Source organism: Myotis myotis, unplaced genomic scaffold (assembly GCF_014108235.1).
Source record: "Myotis myotis isolate mMyoMyo1 unplaced genomic scaffold, mMyoMyo1.p scaffold_m19_p_9, whole genome shotgun sequence".
NCBI lineage: Eukaryota > Metazoa > Chordata > Mammalia > Chiroptera > Vespertilionidae > Myotis > Myotis myotis.
Window position 1 is genome coordinate 74,881,696 of NW_023416401.1, and position 22,651 is coordinate 74,904,346.

At 39.7% G+C, this 22,651-nt stretch overlaps 1 protein-coding gene across 9 annotated transcripts in view; it reads right to left on the reverse strand.

Moving 5' to 3' along the window:
- KIF16B (kinesin family member 16B) overlaps nt 1-22,651 on the reverse strand; it is a 278,501-nt gene that overhangs the window by 199,015 nt on the left and 56,835 nt on the right. For all 9 annotated transcript variants that reach the window (XM_036321857.1, XM_036321856.1, XM_036321854.1 and 6 more), the window contains 2 exons: nt 14,974-15,039; nt 11,891-11,950 (listed from right to left, as the gene is read on the reverse strand). In XM_036321857.1, the coding sequence (XP_036177750.1) occupies nt 11,891-11,950; nt 14,974-15,039 (126 nt within the window). The remainder of the gene's footprint in view (nt 1-11,890; nt 11,951-14,973; nt 15,040-22,651) is intronic.

The window sequence follows — 22,651 nt, forward strand, 5'->3', positions numbered from 1 at the left end:
GGCAGCCAACCAATGATTCTCTCTCATCATTAATGTTTTTATCTCTCTCTCTCTCCCTCTCCCTTCCTCTCTGAATCAATAAAAATATATTTAAAAACAAAAGCCAATTAGGTTATCATCAGACTTCTCAGCAGAAACTCTACAAGCTAGGAAAAAAGGTAGAAACAAATATTCAAACTATTGAAAGAGAAAAATTACCAGCCAAGAATAATATATTCAGCAAAGTTATTCTTTAGATATGAAGAAGAAATAAAGACTTTTCCGGACATACAGAAGCTGAGGAATTTATCAACAGAAGACCTCCACTGCAGGAAATATTCAAGAGGGTTATTCTATTTGAAATAAGAACAAAAGATCACAAAATTACCAGTAAGACCACCAGCAAACTTATATAGTAAACAGGTATAATTTGTGACAACAAAAGCATAAAAAGAATGGGGATAAAGGTCTGAATTTGCAAAGGAGGATGGAGATCAAGTGCATTCAAAATAAAAAGGACCGCCCTAGCTGGTTTGGCTCAGTGGATAGAGCGTCAACCTGTGGACTGAAGGGTCCTGGGTTTGATTCTGGTCAAGGGCACATGCCCAGGTTGCAGGCTAGATCCACAGTAGGAGGCGTGCAGGAGGCAGTCAATCAATGATTTTCTCTCATCATTGATGTTTCTATCTCTCTCTCCCTCTCCTTTCCTCCCTGAAGTCAATAAAAATATATTAAAACCCAAAATAGATTTAATAAATTAATAAATAAAAATAAAAAGGACTACTATATATATGAAACGTTCTTTTTCATAAACCTAAGGGTAACCACACACTAAAAACCCAAAACTGAGAAACATAACTTAAGAAAAGAAGAAACAGTAGAAAGAAATAAGGAATACCACCAGACAAAAACACAAAGGAAATAAACCAATGGAGGTACAGAGCTACCAAAAGACAAAAGATAAAATGTCTATAGGAAATCCTCATACATCAATAATTACCCTAAATGTAAAATGGGCTGAATTCACCAATAAAGAGTCACAGAGTAGCAGATTGGATCAAAAAAAATAAAACCCAACCATATGCTGCCTTCTATTGTAACACAGAGCCATTTGGGGCCTTTATAACCAACCATCCATCCATTCAGTGTTCAAACTTACTGAGCAGTGAAGAAACTGATAGAAACTGTGTCCTTATGGGCTCAATATCCAACGAATATAAATCTTAAAACTTCTATGTTTCAGGGACTTTGTCTAAGCTGCAAAGACAAAGTTAAATTCAAAGTGAAAGGGTGGGAAACGATTCTACAAGCAAATAGCATCCACAAAAAGCAGATACAGCCATACTCATATCTGACAAAATAGATTTCAAGATAACACAGGTAACAAGAGACAAAGATGGACATTTTATACTGATAAAGGGGACACTACATTAAGAAGACAGAACACTTTTTAATACATATGCACCCAATCAGGCAACACCGAAACATATTAAGCAACTACTCACAGAATTAAAGGGAGAAAGAGACAAGAGCCCATAGTTGTAAACCTTCACACTCTACTGACAGCTCTAGATAGACCATCCAAACAGAAAATCAATAAAGAATATCGGCCTTAAATGACACATTAGACCAAATGGGTATGATTGACATTAACAGGGCCTTTCATTCCAGAACAAAAGACTATACAATTCTCCTATGACAAAAACCATAGGCTAAGCAGGATGAGAACCATCTCCTGGCTCCCGGGCTCACTCCATCACCACCCACTCCTCTCCAAACTCACAGCTCTTAGAACTCCTCCAAGGTGAGTTATATGTGTTCCTGGGTGACATGAACAATAAACTGACTATACCATAAAAAGGTCACTTTTTAAGCCTCCCTGTCAACTAAACCAAGTCCCTGGAGTTTAGCATACCCAGTGAACTAGGTGTACATAAAGCACACTTCCATATGACCAGGCAATCTCTTCCTCCCTGACTGTGGCAATAAATATGCAATAAGAGCCCGTCAGCACACATGCCTCACTGCAAAAGATCAGAAAGAAAAATCCCACATGTATTCAAAATTTATTGCATGGTACCAACATTTAACAGGATGCATTTGACTTCTTTCTGAGCCTTTTGCTCCAGAAACGCTATTCAAAAGGAAGAACCAACATATCCTTGCAATGCCTTTATTTATGAGCAGTTCCCTCAGAATGAAAACTGCCGTGGAAAATATGGTAGGCTTGTCATTATTAACAACATCAGAGCTGGTTTGGTGAATAGTTCGCTTAGCCTCCGACCCTGCCAAGTTCTTCAGGCAACCTCCAGTGCTGGAGTCCGGACAGTCATCTATTAATTATCTAGCCCCAGTTTCAAAGAACAATGAACTTTATTATTTTGCCTTTCATCTTAAAAAAACAGTTGCAGGAGCAGAAAAGGAAGAACACACAGTTTGATAGACATTAGCAGCAGAGGTTGACTTTAATGAGAGGTTGACAAATTAACAACTTTATATTATATAAAGTGCAGTAACATCTTTTTATTTTTTTCTTGTTTCAGATCAGGAAAGAGCCAATGAGATAGTATGTGTGGATCCACTAAAAAAAGATAAAGGTCTTTGCACATTGGGAGCACTGACGGTGACTTTTGTCCAAAGAGACATGAAGTCATACACATTCATCTGCAGATTAAAGCAGGGAGACACATAATTTCTCATAATGTTCTCTCAAATCATCCTTACTGTGACCGCTCCCCCTCCATCACAAATCCTCTCCTTTCAAAACCCTCTTCTCTGGAAAGACAGGAATGCACACTCACACATACACACACAGCTGTAAATTATTATGGCTAGTTGGGAAGACAAAGAAGAATGGAGACAAAGATTCTTGTGGTTGATTTTTTTACAAAAATAGAAAGAATCATTGCTCTCCCTCTTCCCGTACGTTTGGGTAATTCCCTCACCCCTAACCCCTAAGCCATATGACTAGCTTTGACCAATGCAACATTAGCCAGTGAGGTACAAGTGAAAGCTTGAAAAATTCTTAGACATTGGAGCTTATTTCTTTTGTTCTTCTATCAACCCTGAGGCACCATATAAATGAGCCTGAGGATGAGAGACACAGGCCAAATCACCCCTGGCTAGTACTGAACCAACCACTGGCCAAGTGAGTAAGACCATCCTGGACCAATCCGAGAGGAGCAGAAATTCCTTGAGCCAGGTTGGTCCATAAAATCATGGGAAATAATAATAGTTTCTTTAGGCCATTAGGTTTTAGGGCAAATGGTTATATAGCCTCAAACTTGTCCTGAAACTTCTCAGAAATGTAGAAACACAGTTGAATTCAACAATAATTCACTGAACACTTACTATCTACAAAGAATTAGCATACAGGACACTAGAATGTATGAGAGCTACAAAGATGAGTGAAAAGTGTTCCCAGACCTCAAGGAATTTATAATCTAACTGGAGGAATGATGGGTATAAAGATAGTTACAATGCAACATGAAGAAGCAAGCATCATTCCCTCCCATTTCCAAAAATGCCTGACATTCACGTTACATTTATGAGCTCATTTCTCCAAATAACTTCTCTAGCAACATAGAGCCATCTGGGGCCTTCAAAACCAACCATCCGTCCGTCCATCCATCCATCCATCCATCCAGTGTTCAGACCGACCAGCAGTGAAGAAAACTGATAAAAACTGGTGTCTAGAGCTATGTCTAATACATAAGATGCGCTCAATCTCTCAATAAGCACGTATTTAACAAATTAGGGAAGGAGAAAGGGATGGAGGGATGGGTGGATGATTGTGTGAGTGGGTGGATGGGTGGGTGGGTAGGTGGTTGGGTGGGTGAGTAGGTAGATGGGTGGGAGGGTGAGTGGGTGGATGGATGGATGAAAAAGATAAAATGAGGCAAGCTGGGCAAACCATTACAGGGAGAAAATTTTCAAACTCACAGTAATGCTAGAAATTTCTTTCTGGATTTAGGCAGCAATCCTAGTTTATCAGAATATCACCATGCAAAAGGATGCTCACCACCTTTTATCCTTTCTTTGCCAAAACACTTCCAAACATTTGAAAATAAAGTTTCTTAAAGTTACTAAAAATGGCCAACCAGGAGGCCAATACTGAGGTCTTAAAGGCATCACCTGCACATGGATGCAAGTGCTGAGTTGGACTGACTCTTTTTACAATGAAAACCAAAGGGGTACCCGGCCGGTGTGGCTCAGTGGTTGACCTATGAACCAAGAGGTAGATGGCTCGATTCCCAGTCATGGCACATGACCAGGTGGAGGGTTCAATCTCAGGTAGGGAGCATGCAGGAGGTAGCCCATCGATGATGTTTCTCTCTGATCAATGTTTCTTTCTCTCTATCCCTCTACCTCCCTCTCTCTCTAAAAATCAACAAAAACATATTTTTAAAAAACACCAAAGGGGAAAGAACACTGACTTCTAAAATTCCCACTTCGGCCAATCTCTGCTTCGATGAACACTTGGAAATTCAATGCATTATCTTCACGTAGCCAAATGAGCTCCAAAGATAATACTTTGTATTTTTAAGATGGCTACACCTAAACAACAAATAGTATGTGTGACTGTCTGCGGTCAGAATTTTTAAACAGCAAATGCCCTAACAGTTGCTGATAAGGAAAGTAGCAACCCATGGTTGAAAATCATGCCTCCTCCTTAGTCCAAAATCTGAGCAAACTGCTGTCCATAAATAAAATTCTACCCCCGAGCTACCTCCCAGCTTCAATTTTTGTACCAAGAAAAGATTAGCTGATTCTAAAGGAGGCACAGGCCACAGAACTGTTGCCTCTCCAGTGCTTTGTTCATAAGTGATCTGGACACCAGAGGATTCAGTGCCCTGAGCAGCAGGAAGCCAGAGGACCACACACCTGGCCCCACAAGGCCACTGAGCAACAGCCCCAGTTACTAGTGCTGCTTCCAAATCAACGCCGCCCCCAATACAAGTCTTCTATGCGCAATGGAAAACTGCAGACAGCAGGGAAAACGCATTTTATAAGCTGCCATCATCGTCCAGAGACAAAAGTTCAGAGGACTGATTCTATCATAAAACAGAAATAAATTGGTTTATAATGCCTCTCCATGAAATTTAAACTCAGTAAAGAATTCCAATTTCATGTTACTACATTTCTTATTAGTTAAAACATTCTGAAAGACTAAAAAAATTTTCTTCCATCAATGTGTTACCCACTCCTGCCATGGACTTGTAGTAGCCTGCCTCCTCTATTGCCAGAAAATGGAATATTAAGACACCAGCACAATTTAAACTTAAATCCTTTGCGTTAGAATCCCATCATCACACAGACTCAAATATGCTCCATCCTCCAAATCTAATTCAACAAACATTATTCACTGTGTTTAAGAAAAAAAATCCATATAATTAGTGTCTGAAAAAAGAACAACTCTAATTCAACTTTTATACAACTAGCTCACTGATGTTCAAAGACAAGACTCTCCAGTTAGGGACCCTGCACATGAGCGGCCTGCTCCCTAACTACTACCCCAGTGCGAGCCACAGTCAGATGTCCTGAGCAGGACAATGAGAACACAGAGCAAGTCAGGCATGGGAGTAATCAAAGGCTATGTATTCTGTAAGAAAGAGAACCTATATATTAAGAAGTGAGAAGAATAACCAATGCTGGAGGGATTCAAGCTGAGAGCACTGTCGGGGCTGCAAGCCCCACTCTGCAGTTGGGCTCTGGACAGACACTGCAGTCAGCTCCCCTTCTGGTGCACCATCTGTCAGTCAGCGTGACGCTGCAGCCCAAACTCTCTGTGATTTATTCTGAAGCACAGAGCTTAGGGAGTATCTAGAAGTCAGATAGCATATCGTTAAGCTTTTTTTTTTTTCCCAATCATGTATAAAACCCTAGAACAGAGAAACCAAAATGTATACAGAGCAGACAAACCAAAAAGGTGCATAAAGGGTGGGGTGGGGCAAGACAGGGAGTGTGGACAAAGAATTTGGGTATCCTTCATTATGAAAAACTCATCGGCAATAACACATTTATAAAAAGCCAGGCCAAAAGGTACATGAGAAGGGTATTTAGCAGTTACTTTATAAACCACTTCAATCACAAAGCAGTCAGTGCACTACTGATGCTATGCAAAAGGGGACCGACAGTAAGGCCTCGGGAATGCACTGATCCCAGGGCCCGGAGAACCAGGATTTATCTCAACATTAAGTTCCAAGTCCCAAGAGAGAGATGTCAGTTTAACGCAAGCCCAGCAGGATGAGCATTAAATTCATGGGGCAGCATTCCAAGGGACTGTAGAAGGATAAGCCAAAAAGAGAAGAGATGTTAACGTGGACTTGGAGGACCTGGCAGCATGTGTCAAGAGACTAGGATGAGGACTCTGACGTGACACAGGTCTAGCCATGAAACAGAAGCTACTCCAGTGTCTAAGTCCCAGCAGCTTTAACATGGGGAATTGGTCATTTGGTGGAAGGAGGACAGGGGAAGCCATCTGGATGGTGAGGCCACCCACAAGGTGACAACAGCAGGAAACCAGCATCATCCCTGGGCAGGAGGGACAAAGGGACTGGGAGTGTTTTTGGAGGCAGAACTGTTTATGGAAGGGGCCATGTGGATGCAGCAGAGGCCAGGGGGGCAGGGTCTGGTTTCTCTCACAGTGCTTCTCACGGAAGCCCAGGGAAGGACAGCTCACACGGGCCAGCCCCAGCTCTATAGGGCAGAGCAGCAGAAGGGGGAGAAATGATCTGAGTCCAAGGCTGCTCCATCTTCCCTCAGATTTTCTGACTCAGCACTCAAACTTTAAGGAGCAGAAGCATCCCCTGGAAATCTTATTAAAATGCAGATCTAATGCAGGAAGCCTGCGATGGGGGCCGAGGGCTTGCACTTTCTACCAGCTCCCCGATGACGCTGATGCTTCTGGTCCAAGAACCATGCTTTGAACAGCAAAGATCTAACTGACCTAAAGGAACGACTGGACTACATTCAAGAGGAATTCAGCCACATCCTTTTGAAGAATGAAAATACACAAGAATATAGAAGCCTTTCAAGTAGAAATGAGAGAAATAAGATGGAATGCATAGGTAGGAGCGTAATAACTAGGGCCTAGGGCAAGCCCACTGCCTGCACAACACTCCCTGCTACTTTTCCCACTGGGTCATCAGATCTGAATGGTCCAAATTGTTATGGGCTGAAATGTGTCCCCCTAAAAGTCACATGTTGAAGCCCTATTCCCAGTACATCAGAATGTGACTGTATTTGGAGAGAAGGCATTTGAAGAGGTAATTAAGTTAAAGCAAAGCCCTTAGGGTGAGCCCTAATTCAATCTGAATGGTGTTCTTATAAGAGGAGATTAAAACACAGAGGCCGGCCAGCGGTGCAGCAGGCACGCAGAGAAAGGGTCATATGAGGACACAGAGAGGCCATCCACAGCCAAGGAGAGAAGCCTCAGGAGAAACCAACCCTGCACACACCTTGATCTTGAGTTCTAGCCTCCAGAACTGTGAACAGATACATTTCTCCTGTTTACCCCACACAGCCTGTGGCTTTCATTCTGCCAGCCCTAGCAAATAAAGTACGGTTTTTGTTTTTTGCTTCTTGATACTACTTTAATCCAGCAAATTTTCACGGCACACCTGCTTGTTGAGAAGCAGAGTTCCAGGAGTAGGTACACAGAATGATAGAACCAGTCTTTGCCCAGATCCTGCTTCTGTTTGGAGGGAAATACCAAGACCACCAAATTCAGATGATGCCAACTCATCGGATGATGAATACTGTGACAGAAGTAAAACCAAATGCTGTAAAAGCCAGAATAAAACAAAATCATTCTACTGGGAAATGGGAGAGACAAGTGATCAGAGAGCTTCAAAGTGGAATCTGACAGGCACAGAAAGGCGAAATACCTCAGATGATAGAGAAACACAGTCAAAAGCCCAGAGACACCAAAACACCCACTGCCCGGTTCCTGCAGGGACCAGAGAGACATCTGGCAAGGCAGGGAGGGATGCTGCGGGGGTGAGGCACAGAGGACTGTGTGATAGGACCTGTGAAACCGAGGAGATCACTGCCTTTGGGGGCCAGGCAGGAAAGTTTGGACTCTAATTTTCTAGAAAATGAAGATTAATGAAAAAAAGGAAGGTAGATTAAGAGGCAAGAGAGTACATTGTAGGGGATAATAAAACTCTCATTATCTAACTGCCTGAGAACTACGTCTTGAAGATAAACACGCTTTCTGCTGCCATTAGCTGATTTCACAGTAACCCCGAGTACTTTATTATCTCATACCCTGCTAACTGGGATGTAAGGAAGAGGTCACCACCCACCCTGATTTTCAAGCTGGGAACTAGGGTATGTGACAACTGTGGATTAGTGGCAGGACCCAGGGAGTTAGAAAGACAACTGAAGCCTAAGACCCCAGTTCCGAAGGACAAAGCCGGAAGCCTCATCCTTATCACCACGGTGCCACCAGCTTGGCTGAGAACAGCCAGTGCCTCTTGTCAGACACGTGTCCACCCAGCAGCCTTTCACTCTCTCTCCACCCCCACTCAACAGGACCTTGGATTTCACTCATCCAGAGCAAGCAAAGCCACAGATTAGATTAAAAAGAAAGGAAGGAAGTTACTCCTTAGCTTTTGCGCATCCCAGGGCTCAGGATCTGGTGATTTCCTGGGAAATGAAGGGACTTTTAGAGTAAACTCAGACTTTAAAGGACCTTTGCCTTCCACACCAACTTGAGACTCCTTACCCTGCATGGATGGGCTCCCATATATTCCGGAAGCAACTGCTCACGATGCACACTGACAAACTAGTCTCAAGTCTCAGAACGGGAACAGGAAATATAAGTACTCAGCACAGACAGCTCAACAATTATGAAGCTCACTCTGGTGGCTGAGAAGATGGGTTATACTCTTCCCTTAGTCCTCTCTACAAACAATAGCTATGAGTCTCCTCCTATGAGTTGGGCAACAACACAAAATAATATTTAATGTAAACTGTAATTAAAAAATTTAAGGACATATAAAAATAAAAATATTAAACTATAAAAAACATAATAAAGTTGGGCAAGAAAAAGGAACAAGGCAGGTTCTTACTATGCCAAGAAACACCAAACTGGTCCCTGTATCTCCCTCTAATGCCCAGTGTATTTAGCTCTCGTCAGTCTTCTCCCCAGAGGTCTCTCCCTGGATGTTTAGAATTGGGGCTTGGAAGGAATAATAATTAACAAACTGGCAGAGTAAACAGCCGGGTCCTGATGAAGAAGCTAATCCTGGAGATGTAGTGCTTCACTGGCCTGCTTCTACAAAAAAAAATGTTCCAGGAACTGAAAAGATTCATATTTTAACACAGTGTGTATAGAGTAGACCACTGATCTCAAAGTAGGCTCATACGTTTACACCCTTGCCATGGCCTGAATAGGCGAGATACACTTCTTTCCCCCTTGACTTTCAGTTCAGCCAAGCGATTTGCTATAGGATGCTAGCAGACATGATGTAAACAGAAGCTTGAAATGTGTTTGCATAACGAGGCCTGCCTGCTTGTACCTTGGCCAAGAGCATGCTCTGGACAACCAGCTGGTTAGAGGAGAGAGACATGTGCAGACAACCTGGAACCCACAGCCTGGCCAAGCCTACTTGAGCAGCCAACCCACAGCCAATCTATACAAGCCTGAGAAAATCAATGTTGTTTTAAGCCACTGGGTTGGAGTGGGTTCTATGTAGCATCATTGAAGGGTAAGATGGCAAGGTGGCAGAAATATGGGAAAGGATTATTCAAACCACACAGATATAAACCCATTCAGATTCATCCAGTAACCCTTTACCCATCAATTTCCACAGAATGTTTTCAAAGACATCTGAGTAGCCCTCTTCTTCACCCTCAGGCACGGTCTTCTGGGAAGAGATGAGGACAGCCCTTATCAAAGGTGAGCAGAAAACAACTGCAGGTTGAAAGCACAGACACCAGCAGAGAAACCCTAAGAGGGCTCGCAAGGTCAAAAGAAGGGAACAACTTGCAACAGCATCCACCTTTCTCCTAACCTTTAGCCCCCAGCACATGCCACATTTCGATTTTCCTCATCTGAAAAGTGAAAAAAATAATAAAACTTATTTTTAAAAAATAGAATTGGAACTGGAGAAAGATTTTAGTGTCGGCGTCCACAGGGAAAAAGCAAAAGAGAAGGTTCCGGGTTCCCCACAGTGGCGCTGCGGGAGGATCTCTTTGCAGAAACCACAACCCCGACTGCAGCAGCAGGAGAGGCAGGGCAGCGGGGAGGTGAGGCAGAAGTCCTTCAGTTCACTGCTGCAGTCCCTCCTGTGCTAACAGGCACTATGTACACTGATGACTTTTCAAATAGCTAACTATTTGCTTTCTCTGTTCCCTAAATGGAACAGATCTGAGCCCTCTCTCTTTGGCAATTTACTGAGCAAAGTGTACATCCTGCCATGAAAGGTCAAACGACTTGGATTCATAGCCTGGGGCTGTGGCATCACTCAGGACTGTTGATGCCACTTAAACAATGAAAAACATTCACATCTTTGGTGGTGCTTACTCCATACCTGACTATTCTAAAATGTGAATCAGGTCTTTGTTCAGTTTCCTGCACAAAAAATCTCTCAACAAAGGAGAAGCTGAGGAAATAATATATTATCATCATAACCAGAAGGAAAGAAAAGAAAGCCCAGGACCATCACAATCCACCACCACTGAGATTGCAGCACAACCTCTGGCTTCATGAGAAACAGTCTGTTAACCTCCAGAGCAGAATGAGCTGCCGAAATGGTACATGGAGAACCTTATGTAACAAGGCTGACCCCACTTTTCAAGAGAGGGTTTAGACAAGCCGTGGGCAAACTACGGCCCGCGGGCCGGATCCAGCCCGTTTGAAATGAATAAAACTAAGAAAAGAAAAAAAAAGGACCGTATCCTTTTATGTAATGATGTTTACTTTGTTTTATATTAGTTTACACAAACATTCCATCCATACTTTTGTTCTGGCCCTCCGGTCCAGTTTAAGAACCCATTGTGGCCCTCGAGTCAAAAAGTTTGCCCACCCCTGGTTTAGACACACAACTGAATGGCAAGCCAAGCCTTCAAAAGTTTACCCCCATGAAAGGGTAGCTCGGTGCCCCATTTTCATGTGAAGTGGATCCAAATTAGGGTTTCTGCCAAGATGTGAAGCCTGGCTAATATGAGAGGGGGCCTCAAAAACAAGCCTAGGATTCCACAGTCTCTGGATCACAGTCTCTCCTGCATCAAGTCAGACAGATCCAATCAAAGCACGAAATTCAATTCTGAACCCCAAACCTTGTGCTGCTGACCCTCTACAGACGGCACAGAGTTTCGATCCACTCAGCAAAAAAGGGAACATAAGGAAACATGTACTTTGAAGCAGAGTATGGAAAATGGTGTCCTTTCACAAGTCTTGCCAAATATGCAGACTATCGGTGTCTAACCCTTGAGACATACAGAAAAAAATTCCAATAAGAAATCACTGGCTTAGGAGTTTCTGAAATCTAACCATGGCTCTGCACACCTATTCAACAATATTGCCATGGGAAGTTTTCTGTGGTTGTTTTATTTAATTTAACACATCACTTATACTGCATTTAACAAAAGCAGAAAGGCAAAGTGGAATATTAAATGGAGTTTAATATGTGCCGAGTCAAAAGGGGAAAAACTCCAAGTGAAAGCAAACACCTCAGGGATCAACATCACCTCCACGGGCTAAAACACACACAGCTCTAATAGCTCCCTCTCCCATTTCTCCGAAACCAAACCAGAGCCCCAGGCCCCGAAGAATCACTAATCAGCTCCACGACCTTACCTTCAGCAAAGCACACAACAGCCATATTTGAAAAAAAAAAAAGGAAGTTTTACCTATTTAAACCAGCATAGTAAAATTAAGGCACCTTTTTATAGTCCTTACTTTCAAAATATTTTGGGTCTCATTCCACTTATTTGTCCATTCCTTGGTCAATTCTTGAACCTAAAAGAAAAAAATATACATATGTGATTGCTCCATAAAAATATATTGTGATTTTCTTATAGAAAGTTTCCAACTTTCATAGCTTTATGAAAGGATGTACTATAATGTTTTAAATTGCATGGCAATTTCTAGCCCTGAAAGAACCATCACCAAATATAAATCAAATGGCTGATCTCATCCTACATTAAATAGGTTAATTTTTCCTGATTATAATTTAGGCCCTAAGAAATAATGACTGACTTTTCTTTCTCATTACATGTGTGATTAAATCGCCTGGGATGCTGCAGTTTTCTTTTTAGGAGATAATCTGCTTTTGTAGCTAATTAATAGGGCTTACAAATCTCATTCTATCTTTAAAGGGGGGGGGGGGGCTCTTTAATTGACTCTTAGTAAAAGCAAAAAATCTTTTGATAAGAATCAGTTTCTTTCCAGTCTGCTGAAACTAGGGAAGAAAATGTGCCCAGCTGTCCAACAAAGCAAGACTGGAAGTGGCTTCTCAAAGTTAAACTTTTAAAATAATCCTCATGAGTAAATCATTAAGAAGCAAACAATGATTCCTTATGAAAAGGTAGGAAAAAGAATGAATGAAAAATATTTTCTATGAAAAGGGGTATATCTAGGGCTGAAAGAGAGTGACTCCAAGAGGCAGAGCGGGGGGAACACGTGCTTTTAAAGCCTTTTCCCCTCTTTCCCCCAGCACTCCTGCCACCTCCCCACTGCCCACGGCAGACCGTCCCACTGGCACCTCCCGGTCTTCCCTCTGAAAAGGTGCCTTATTTCACCAGACCAAAGTGAATGCACCGAATACATCTGCTTGTACTGTCACCTCACAGAGGGAGATCCTTTCCACACACTTAATATCAAGTATAGTAACAGGAAAGGGCATTCATGTCTGCTATCTTCCTCAAAGTGTTTGCAACTGAGGAGAAATGGAGGAACTGAACTCACAGTTTATCCCAGAGGAAAACCAAAACATATCCCATGCATCTAAATTGAACTGGCCATTCCTTCTACTCCTCAATTTACTTCTAATAGGGATGTACAACATCTAAGTTAAAATAATGTTTCTCCTTTTTTACTAGTAATGTCAAAGTCTCTCATCTTTTGATAAAAAAGAAAAAGAAAAAAAGAAACCTGACAGAGCCTCTCTAGCTTTGTTTTTGCTTGTTTTTAATGATTTGGTAAGACTGTCCTATCTACCTGGAACTGGTTGTACACTCCAATCCTTCATCACATGAGTGATGCCAACTGCACAGGCTCTGACAGCAGTAAATGCACATAGCTCTCAGGGCTTTTGTTGTGCAAAAGCTTTCAGAGAGGACATGTTCTCATGCCTTTTCTCCCTACAGAAGGGGAGAGATCGATGTGCTGAATTTACTAATTTATAGTAATAAATGAACAGATTCTCACTAGTAATTTACCTGAGAAACACTACGCACTCAACAATAAATGCTTCTATATTTCACCAACATATATGCCCTCCCTGAAGAAACATAAGCCAATCAATTATTTTCCAATTCAATCAAATAACTCCAGCTTTAAACAAATGGTCAGTATGCCTTGGGTTTATTTTACTATTGAATTTAAAGCAAACAATCTCAATTTATAAAATTAAGAAAAATGAAAACATATGATATCACCTCTAACAATGTGATAAAGTAATAAATATTTGTAGCCAAGTAGATGGCAAACAATTTTAAAAGGTCAGCAAAAAATAGGTGATAATTTAGAAAATGTTATGAGATAGGCAGTCATTTCTGTCACAGCATGTATAATGCATTCAAATTTAAATGTATATTGGTTTCTACTAAGTTGCTAGGTATTCCTGAAAACTACTATTAAGAAAAAATTTAAGGTTAGATCCAGACACTTCAAAGCACTCAAAATTAGAATATGAAGTACTAAATACAAAATTTCATGAGAAAAATAGGGATTAAAAAAACTAATGATATTACTAGTGCTATTATCATCAAATTATTCATCATAATTACTGAGGGAAGTGTCAACAAGTTCCTAACAACAACCCGATTTATATTTTCGATATTGTGTATTCTTGAAGGAGCTTCACCAAGAGAATCCAGTTTTCTTTCTCAGTCTGTTTTAACCATTCAGAACAACAAACAAAATCCAATCCAAAGTATGTTCTTAATGCCCATTTCTCTTTTCAAACAGGGCTATTTGCCCGGCCAGTGTGGTTCACTGGTTGAGCATCAACCTATGAATCAAGAGGTCACGGTTCAATTCCCAGTCAGAGCACATGCCTGGGTTGCAGGCTCAATCCCCAGGAGGGGGCTTGCAGGGGGCAGCCAATCAATGATTCTCTCTCATCATTGATGTTTCTACCTCTCCCTCTCCCTTCCTCTCTGAATAAAAATATACTTTAAAAAAATAATAAATAAATAAATATAGATAGATAGATAGATAGATAGATAGATAGATAGATAGATACACACACACACCTGGCTTCAGCCTACAACAGCTCTTTGGATAACCTCTCTTCCAGTCGCTCACTGCCACTCTGTCCCTGCCTCAGACCTCACCTAGCTTAAGAGAAACTAAGCATCTACCTAGTGTATTTCACAGTTCCCCAAGTGCTGCATTTCCCTTTGAAAACAAAGTAAAAGAACGAAAAAAAAACACGAAAGCGTGGACCTGATGCAGCTGTGGCTAAGCCAGGGGACCACTGCTGTTTCGGGAATGCTGAGCAGGGCCGCTCTCCACCCAGACCCCCTGTCTGCTCTGAAGGCCCAGAGGCCTGTTTCATTCCTACCTTCTGGGTGTGAATTTCAGTTGCACTTCATCATGTGCCTGACAGACCCCATTTAGTCAGTCAGAGAAGATGGTGAGATACATAAAAAGTCAACTATTGTCCTTCTTTAAAATTTATCACAGCTGGGGTGGGGAATGTTAAGTGTAATGAAGAAAGAAAATGAGTCTCAAATGGCAAGAACTAAAAAGCATGTCCTTAAAATAATAGTGAAAGTTATGATTTTAAAATAACAAGAAATCAAGGTATCACTTACTCTTGCTTCATTCTGCTGAAGTTTTTCCTCCATACTTAAGGCTGTGGGGGAATCTAAAAGGGCAATCTACGATTTAAAACATAAGAAAGCAGCAATTAGTAAACAGCAATAATATAGAGGAAGGATACAGTAAATTACCAGAAACTGTCAAATAAACTATTAAATAGCAGTAAAAAGTATTGTCCCAGACCCCCCAAAAAGTGTCAATCATGCCACCAAGTCTTTACTGCATGGGCTACATATAATATTCAAAACCATGGTAGCCTGGTACACCTACATCTGCAATACAAATCAGCAAAGTGAGAAACAGCCATACATGTAACATAACTAACGTTTTCTCAAAATCAAGTATGACCTAAATACCTAGGACCTAAAAAAATTGTTCACTTTGAATATGCACAAACTACAATAATTCAAAATATAAAAAGCTTAAGTCTTGTTCAGCCACAGGCTTCTGAAATCCAACCATGTTGGCACATGCAAAGAAAACGCATTAATTTTCATTGTTGGGTGATATCCTATGTACGGTATGGCTCCACCACAATCTATTTATCCACTTCCTCACCCATGTTGCTCAAAGTATAAAGTTGGATATGAGAACGATAAACACCAAAATCGGGTTAGAACTGGGAAGAAGAAGGCAGATAGAGAAGGGAGAGGCAAATGAAGCCAGGTGGGTTGGGGTGGGGTGGGGTGGGGCACACAGGGGCTTTACCTATTGTAACTCATCTGATAGGTAGGACACGGTGCTTCCTCAGATACCATAAGAAAGAATAAAGGGGGTCTTGCTCCCTCCGCTTCCCACAGGCAACCGCCTCTATCCAATTTGCTGTGTAAACTTGCAGTTATTCTGGTCATATTCATGCATGTTTTTGCTGATTATTTTGAAACATGAACACCATTCTGATTATTGCCTTTTTCACTTAACAATATATCTTGGGGGAAATTCAGTACAAATAAAACCACTTCATTCTTTTTAACAATTCCAGTTCCACCACTGAGCGGAATTGTATGGATATTCTATAATTTATGTCAGTGCTCTACTATTAATGGAAATGCAGTTTTTTCTAATCTTCTGCTCTACCAGCAATGCTACAATGACTATCCCTATACTCGCTGCCTTCAGTATGCATGGTCGTATCAACAGAATAAATTCCTAAGGGGAAATTTGTATGATTTTTTTAATAGCCAAGCTGTCTTCCTCAGAGGCTGAATATTCTTTTCATTACTATTTACTTTTCAATTTCAATTTGAACAAATATAATTCCCATGAGGTGATCTTAGGCTCAGTTAAACATTCAGACTAACAAGACTACCATGGGCCACTCTTGGCATCTACGTACTCAGCAGAAGGCAGAGCGGCCAGCAGGGCAGGGCAAAGTACCCTGTGCTCTCTGCAGTAGTCCCCACAGCTGTCCAGGAGTACTGTCTTTGGCCTTCTTGAGGGATGGAGACATGTGTGGGGAACCAACATCTCTTGTAACAATGTCATAGGCATATCCTCCAGGGTCTCCACAAGGAACACACCTATTACAAGATTCTCTGCTCTCAATGAAACTCAAAGCTAAGGCTTCTCAGCAGCACATTTATAGCTTATATATAGAGTTCATCCTAATCCAGATGCACTTCACCAAGTGGGGGGTATTTTTATCATTAGAGATGCTGCCTGGTTAGACAGCTGGCATCCCACTTTTATCCAGTGTACAGAGAATAAAACCAGCAAGTTAACTCCAGATCAAATTCATCCTTAGTGGAGGAAAAGAAGCTTTGCTAACACATTACTTCAACATCACTGCACGTAACATGTCCATGTCGTCTTACACATAGATGATACTCAAGTATTTTTCATTGAAGAAATGCAAGTGGCAGATATTATAATTACTGCATCATTGTATACGGTTGACAATTTTTAAAACAATTAGTAACCCCCTTTATAACATGGTTCATTTTAAAGACTCCACTGTTAGAATGTTTCATCTGCAATCAAAGCTAAAACATTCCTACCACACCATCAACTGAGTAGATGATAACTGATTAAATACATGCACCATTTATTTCTGATCACTATAACTTTTGGAAAATTATTTTAAAGCACACATAAATAAAGACCTACCTAAGTCCTTTCTAAAAGAAATCTTTGGTAAAACTAAAACTTTTACAATTAACTTATTCTTTGCAAAGTGTCTTTTCTGAGGAAAAGTGTTCAGGATTAAAAAATACTCATATTAAGTTTATGTGTTAAATCAAGAGTAATACTACATCAAAACTTCAGCAATACCAACTCTACTAACAACATATACAAGAAACTCTTGCCTGCAACCCTTGCCAATATACTGTCCAATCAAGTGTTTTGATTTCTGACCATGTGAGGTGAAAAGGGCATCTCCTTGTTTTTTAAGAACCTTGAGGTATAATTTACATGTAGTAAAATGCACAGCTTGATAACTATGTATCTATTTACATATACATATTTATTCCACTATTCTTAATATTTGCATTGCTATATTTCAAATTACATTGAGCATACTTTCAGATGTTTAGAGGCCATTTGTAACGTTTTTCCCATGAATTATGCTCATATTCTCCCATTCACTTTTCTGTTGGATCATAATCTTTCTAGTTTTTAATAGCATTTCTCATAAGAAAAGTAGTCTTTTGTTGCATGAGTTGGCAATCTTTTTCCTGGTTTGTAATGATTCCAGCACATTTTTATTATGCAATGTAAACATGCTGTCTTCGCTTATTTTTGTCTACGTGAGCTCTCATAAAATGAGAAAGAGGAATACAAGTTCCCTGTGACAAATATGTACATGGCTCTGTCTCCTGGAATTTCCTACAGGGTTTTTTTTTCTATTTGTTTCATTATTATTATTTTTTACTTTATTTCTCTATCAGTTTACATTCAATATTGTTTTGTATTAGCTTCAGGTATACAGCATAGTAGATAGACAATCATTTACAAAGTGTTACCCTCAATATTTCAAGTACCCACCTGGCACCATACATAGTTATTGCAATATTATTGACTATATTCCCTGCGCTGGACTTTACATCCCTGTGACTATTTTGTAACTACCGATTTATAGTTCTAAATCTCTTCACCTTTTTTACCATCTCCCCAGCACCCCTTCCTCTGGCGCCATCAGTCTGTTCTCTCTGCGTATTTCTATTTTGTTTGTTCATTTATTTTGCTCTTTAGATTCCACATATAAGTGAAATTACATGGTATTTGTCTTTCTCTGACTGACTTATTTCACTTAGCTTAACACCCTATAGGGCCATCCATGCTGTCACAAGTGGCAAGATTTCATTCTTTTTTTTTATGGCCAAGTAATATTCCAATATATATGTATATACACTGAGTGGCCAGATTATTATGACCAGCCAGATTATTATGACCACCCCATCAGTATAATGAAGTGAATTAGTTATGCAAATAATAATAATAAAAAACCTTGAGAGTATTTGCTTAGGAAGTTTTCAATATTCAGTATTTTTGGAAGTGTCAATGAAGTACTGATGGGGTAGTCAGAATAATCTGGCCGGTCATAATAATTTGGCCACTCAGTGTATGTTCCATACTTTTTATCCATTCATCTACTGATGGGCACTTGCATTGCTTCCATATCTTGGCTATTGGAAATAACTCTGCAATAAATATAGGGGTGCATATATTCTTTCAAATTAGTGTTTCTGCTTTCTTTGGATATATAACCAGAAGTGAAACTGCTGGGCCATAAGGTAATTCCATTTTTAATTTTTTAACGAACCTTCATTCTATTTTCCATACTGGCTGAACTAGTTGGCATTCCCACCAATAGTGCACTACGGTTTCCTTTTCCCCACATCTTCGCCAATATTCGTTTATTGATTTACTGATGATTGCCATTCTGACAGGTGTGACTTGGTATCTCATTGTGGCTTTAATTGGCATTTCTCTGATAGTTTGAACATCTTTTCATATGTTTATTGGCAATTTCTATGTCTTCTCTTCAGAAGTGGCTATTTCCTATAGTTTTGTTTTTCTTTTATGAAAGCTGACATCATACTTGATTTTAATTATGAATTGCACTCTTTGTTGTGATAAAGTGCCTTTTCTGAAGCTCATATAATGCTGTTTTTACACTGTTTACTTACCCCTTGAATTAGCTGGTAGATAATTGCCCATCCTTACAAACATCATATAAGTGAGCTTTCCTGTTTGACCATAAGAGTTATCTATCTTAATACTGATATTTCTATTATCTATCTACTATTTAAACCTTAATGCCCTATCCAGTTTGGCTCAGTGGATAGAGCGTCAGCCTGTGGACTCAAGGGTCCCAGGTTCGATTCCGGTCAAGGGCATGTACCTTGGTTGCGGGCACATCCCCAGTGGGGAGCGTGCAGGAGGCAGCTGATTGATGTTTCTCTCTCATTGATGTTTCTAGCTCTCTATCCCTTTTCCCTTCCTCTCTGTAAAAAAATCAATAAAATATATTTAAAAAATAAATAAATAAACCTTATTGATGACTCCAGCTACAAAAATGAGAAATTCATCCTACTTTCATCTTCTCTCATTGTGTTTTTTTTGATTTTTGACTTTTGTTCATTTCATTTCTATATTGTTTCATTTTCTTATTACCTCCAGATAAATTCAAAAGAGAAGAATTAAGAGACATTTTCTCTCTGCCAAATTCAAAGCACAAGTCTGAAAATATGCTTTAAATATAATATAATAAAAGAGAACATTTGAAAATACAAAATATCCAAATGCTCAATTTCATGAATCTTCTGAGAAGTACAAACCAATATAATTCAGTGATACCACTAGGCATCCATCAGAATGGTTACAATGAAAATGGACAGTACCAAGTGTTCACAAGGACCTGCAGGAACTACACCTGGCACTTTCATATACTGATGGTGGAGTATAAATTGGCATCCACTAAAACTGGACACATGTACACTCATAGGAAATGCATCTGCATGTTCACTAAAAAGTCCACAGCAGCATAATAGTACCAAAAAAGAAACTCCGCAAATGCCCATCAAAAATTGAACCTATAAATGAGTTGGGAAACCTTTATATGATAGAATACAATAAAGAAATGAAAATAAATGGCTCTATAACTCCATGCACCAAAGTGGTGAATCTCACAAATACAATGTTGAGTGAAAGAAGTAAGGTCAAGAATATATACTGCACAATTCCATTTATGTAAAGAACAAAAATAGGCAAAACTAAAGACTAATCTATGCCTTTAGAAGTCAGGATATGGTTACCCTTAAAGGGAAGAGTGGATAATACTTAGAAAGGAACATTAAGGGGGACTTCTGGGGTGCTGATACTGTCCTGTTCCTTGATGTAGGTGCAGGTTAGATAGGTGATTTCATCCTGTAAAAATTCACTGATCTGTATACATATATAAATGTAATTTTTGCACACATCTAATACTTCAATAAAGAGCTCACATACATATATAAATGACTACATATATATTTATCTATATGTAGGAGAAGTGAATCCAATATATGTCAAAATATTTTGTTTTATTAAAACTGTGATTTTAAAACTCTATTCACATGACATTTTGATTGTCAAATACATAAAATTATTAAAAGAAATTGATTTTTATTTAACTGTACCAAAATAACCCTAGAAATGGAAATTTGATTTGAGTAACATTCTCAATGAACCATGGCAGCATCACTAATAAAAGAGAAACATGCAAATTGGTGTCACTCCGCTACACCCACCAGCCAATCAGAGTGACTATGCAAATTAACCCAACAAAGATGGCGGTTAATTTGCATACACAGGCACGGAGTGAAGACTGAAAACTGAAGAGGCTTGGCCCAAAGGCCTAGGTCCTGGGTGCCGGAGGAAAACTGGTGCCGGCAGCCAGAGGAAGGAAGGCCTATTGTGCGAATCTTAGTGCAACGGGCCTCTAGTTCAGAATAAAAGAATGTGGAAATAGAGCAATGTCATCAGAAAAATGTAAACAGATTTTTAATGGGCACATAAGAACACCTGCTTATTTTATTAGGCATCACAAATTTAATTAATCTAGAATAAGCCTATATTATCTCACAATTTATAGAGCTTCATAGTGTGATAAATTATTTTAAATTGGATTCCTGTTTTCATTTTAATGTATTGAGTTTATCAAGGAATTTTATCTTCAGTGTGTTATAAAATAGATTTAACTACTATTTCCATTCTTACCCCAAAGACTACAGCAACAAAAATACTTCTTTAATTACAGTAGTCTTTAGTCATGCAAAAATCAAAATAAAAGACCACAAAATATAAGACATTCCCCAGGAAGAATTTGTAAAAATTTTAGTAAATTAGAGCTTTCCTGCCCACATGATAAGGCTCCTTTCAAAAATTTCCTTTGTTTAATTTTAAAAGGCTAATCTTTCTTTTTCTTCACTCTCATAACTTAGTAAAACATTAACTAAAGAAGTTGCACAAGAATTTCCCAAATACTTTCCTTCACATATAATTTGGGTGAGCCCATAATATCATACTTAAATGTTTACTTCAGATAAATAATGTTTTAAAAACACTGAAAAAGATCCCAATAACAAGGTGTATAAGTAAAAATAACTATTGGGTTCATGTCATATGTTATATTGCTTGATAACAACACATACAGCTGGATTATTTGTTCTGACAACTTCCTTTCACACACAGGATAGCTCCCCATCAAAAAGTAAAATGTGTGTGGACATGTTTTTAAGTGTAATGAGTAATTCCTGCACAACTGTTGTCCAGCATCTTATGGGAAAAGAACTTCAGTTATATTTCAGGTCACAGGAAACTCGGTAAGATTTTTATCCTGTCAATATCTTCATAGGTCAAACCACTAATGGGATGTCAAGGGCTTCACAGGCCATATACAGTATTCCTAGATAGGAAGCTGCTCTAGAGAGAGCACTTGGCATTTAAAGAAAACTAATATTTAGTGACATGTGTGACATCTATTCATAGGTTAGGAAAATGGGAAGAAATGTATCTTTGTCTATTTCTAACTCCAATCTAATGCAAACATTTTGAAAAGCTATTTTTGATTTCAGGAGTGTTTGTTACAAGTGTCTAGACCTATAAGAACCTAGTTCACACTATTCATCAAGAATGTAACTCTTGCTCTGGATGGTTTGGCTCAGTGGATAGAGCATCAGCCTGGGGACTGAAGGGTCCTGGGTTCAATTCAGTCAAGGGCACATGCCCAGGTTGCAGGCTCGATCCCCATCAGCAGGCATGAAGGAGGCAGCCAACCAATGATTCTCTTTCATCATTGATGTTTCTATCTCTCTCTCCCTTCCTTTATGAAATACACACACACACACACACACACACACTCTGACCTGGCCAATGTGGCTCAGTGGTTGAGCATCAACCTATGAACCAGGAGGTCATGGTCAATTTCCAGCCAGGGTACATGCCTGGGTTGTGGGCTCAATCCCCAATGTGGGGCGTGCAGGAGGCAGCCGATCAATGATTCTCTCTCATCACTGATGTTTCTATCTCTCTCTCTCCCTCTCCCCTCCTCTCTGAAATCAATAAAAATACATTTTTTAAATAAAAGAATGTAACTATGAATGTAAACTCTGCAGATTATAAGTAAATTCACTGTGAAAAACACAAAGAGACAAGGCCCCTTCCCTAGAATTCGCAAAGATGCTGAAG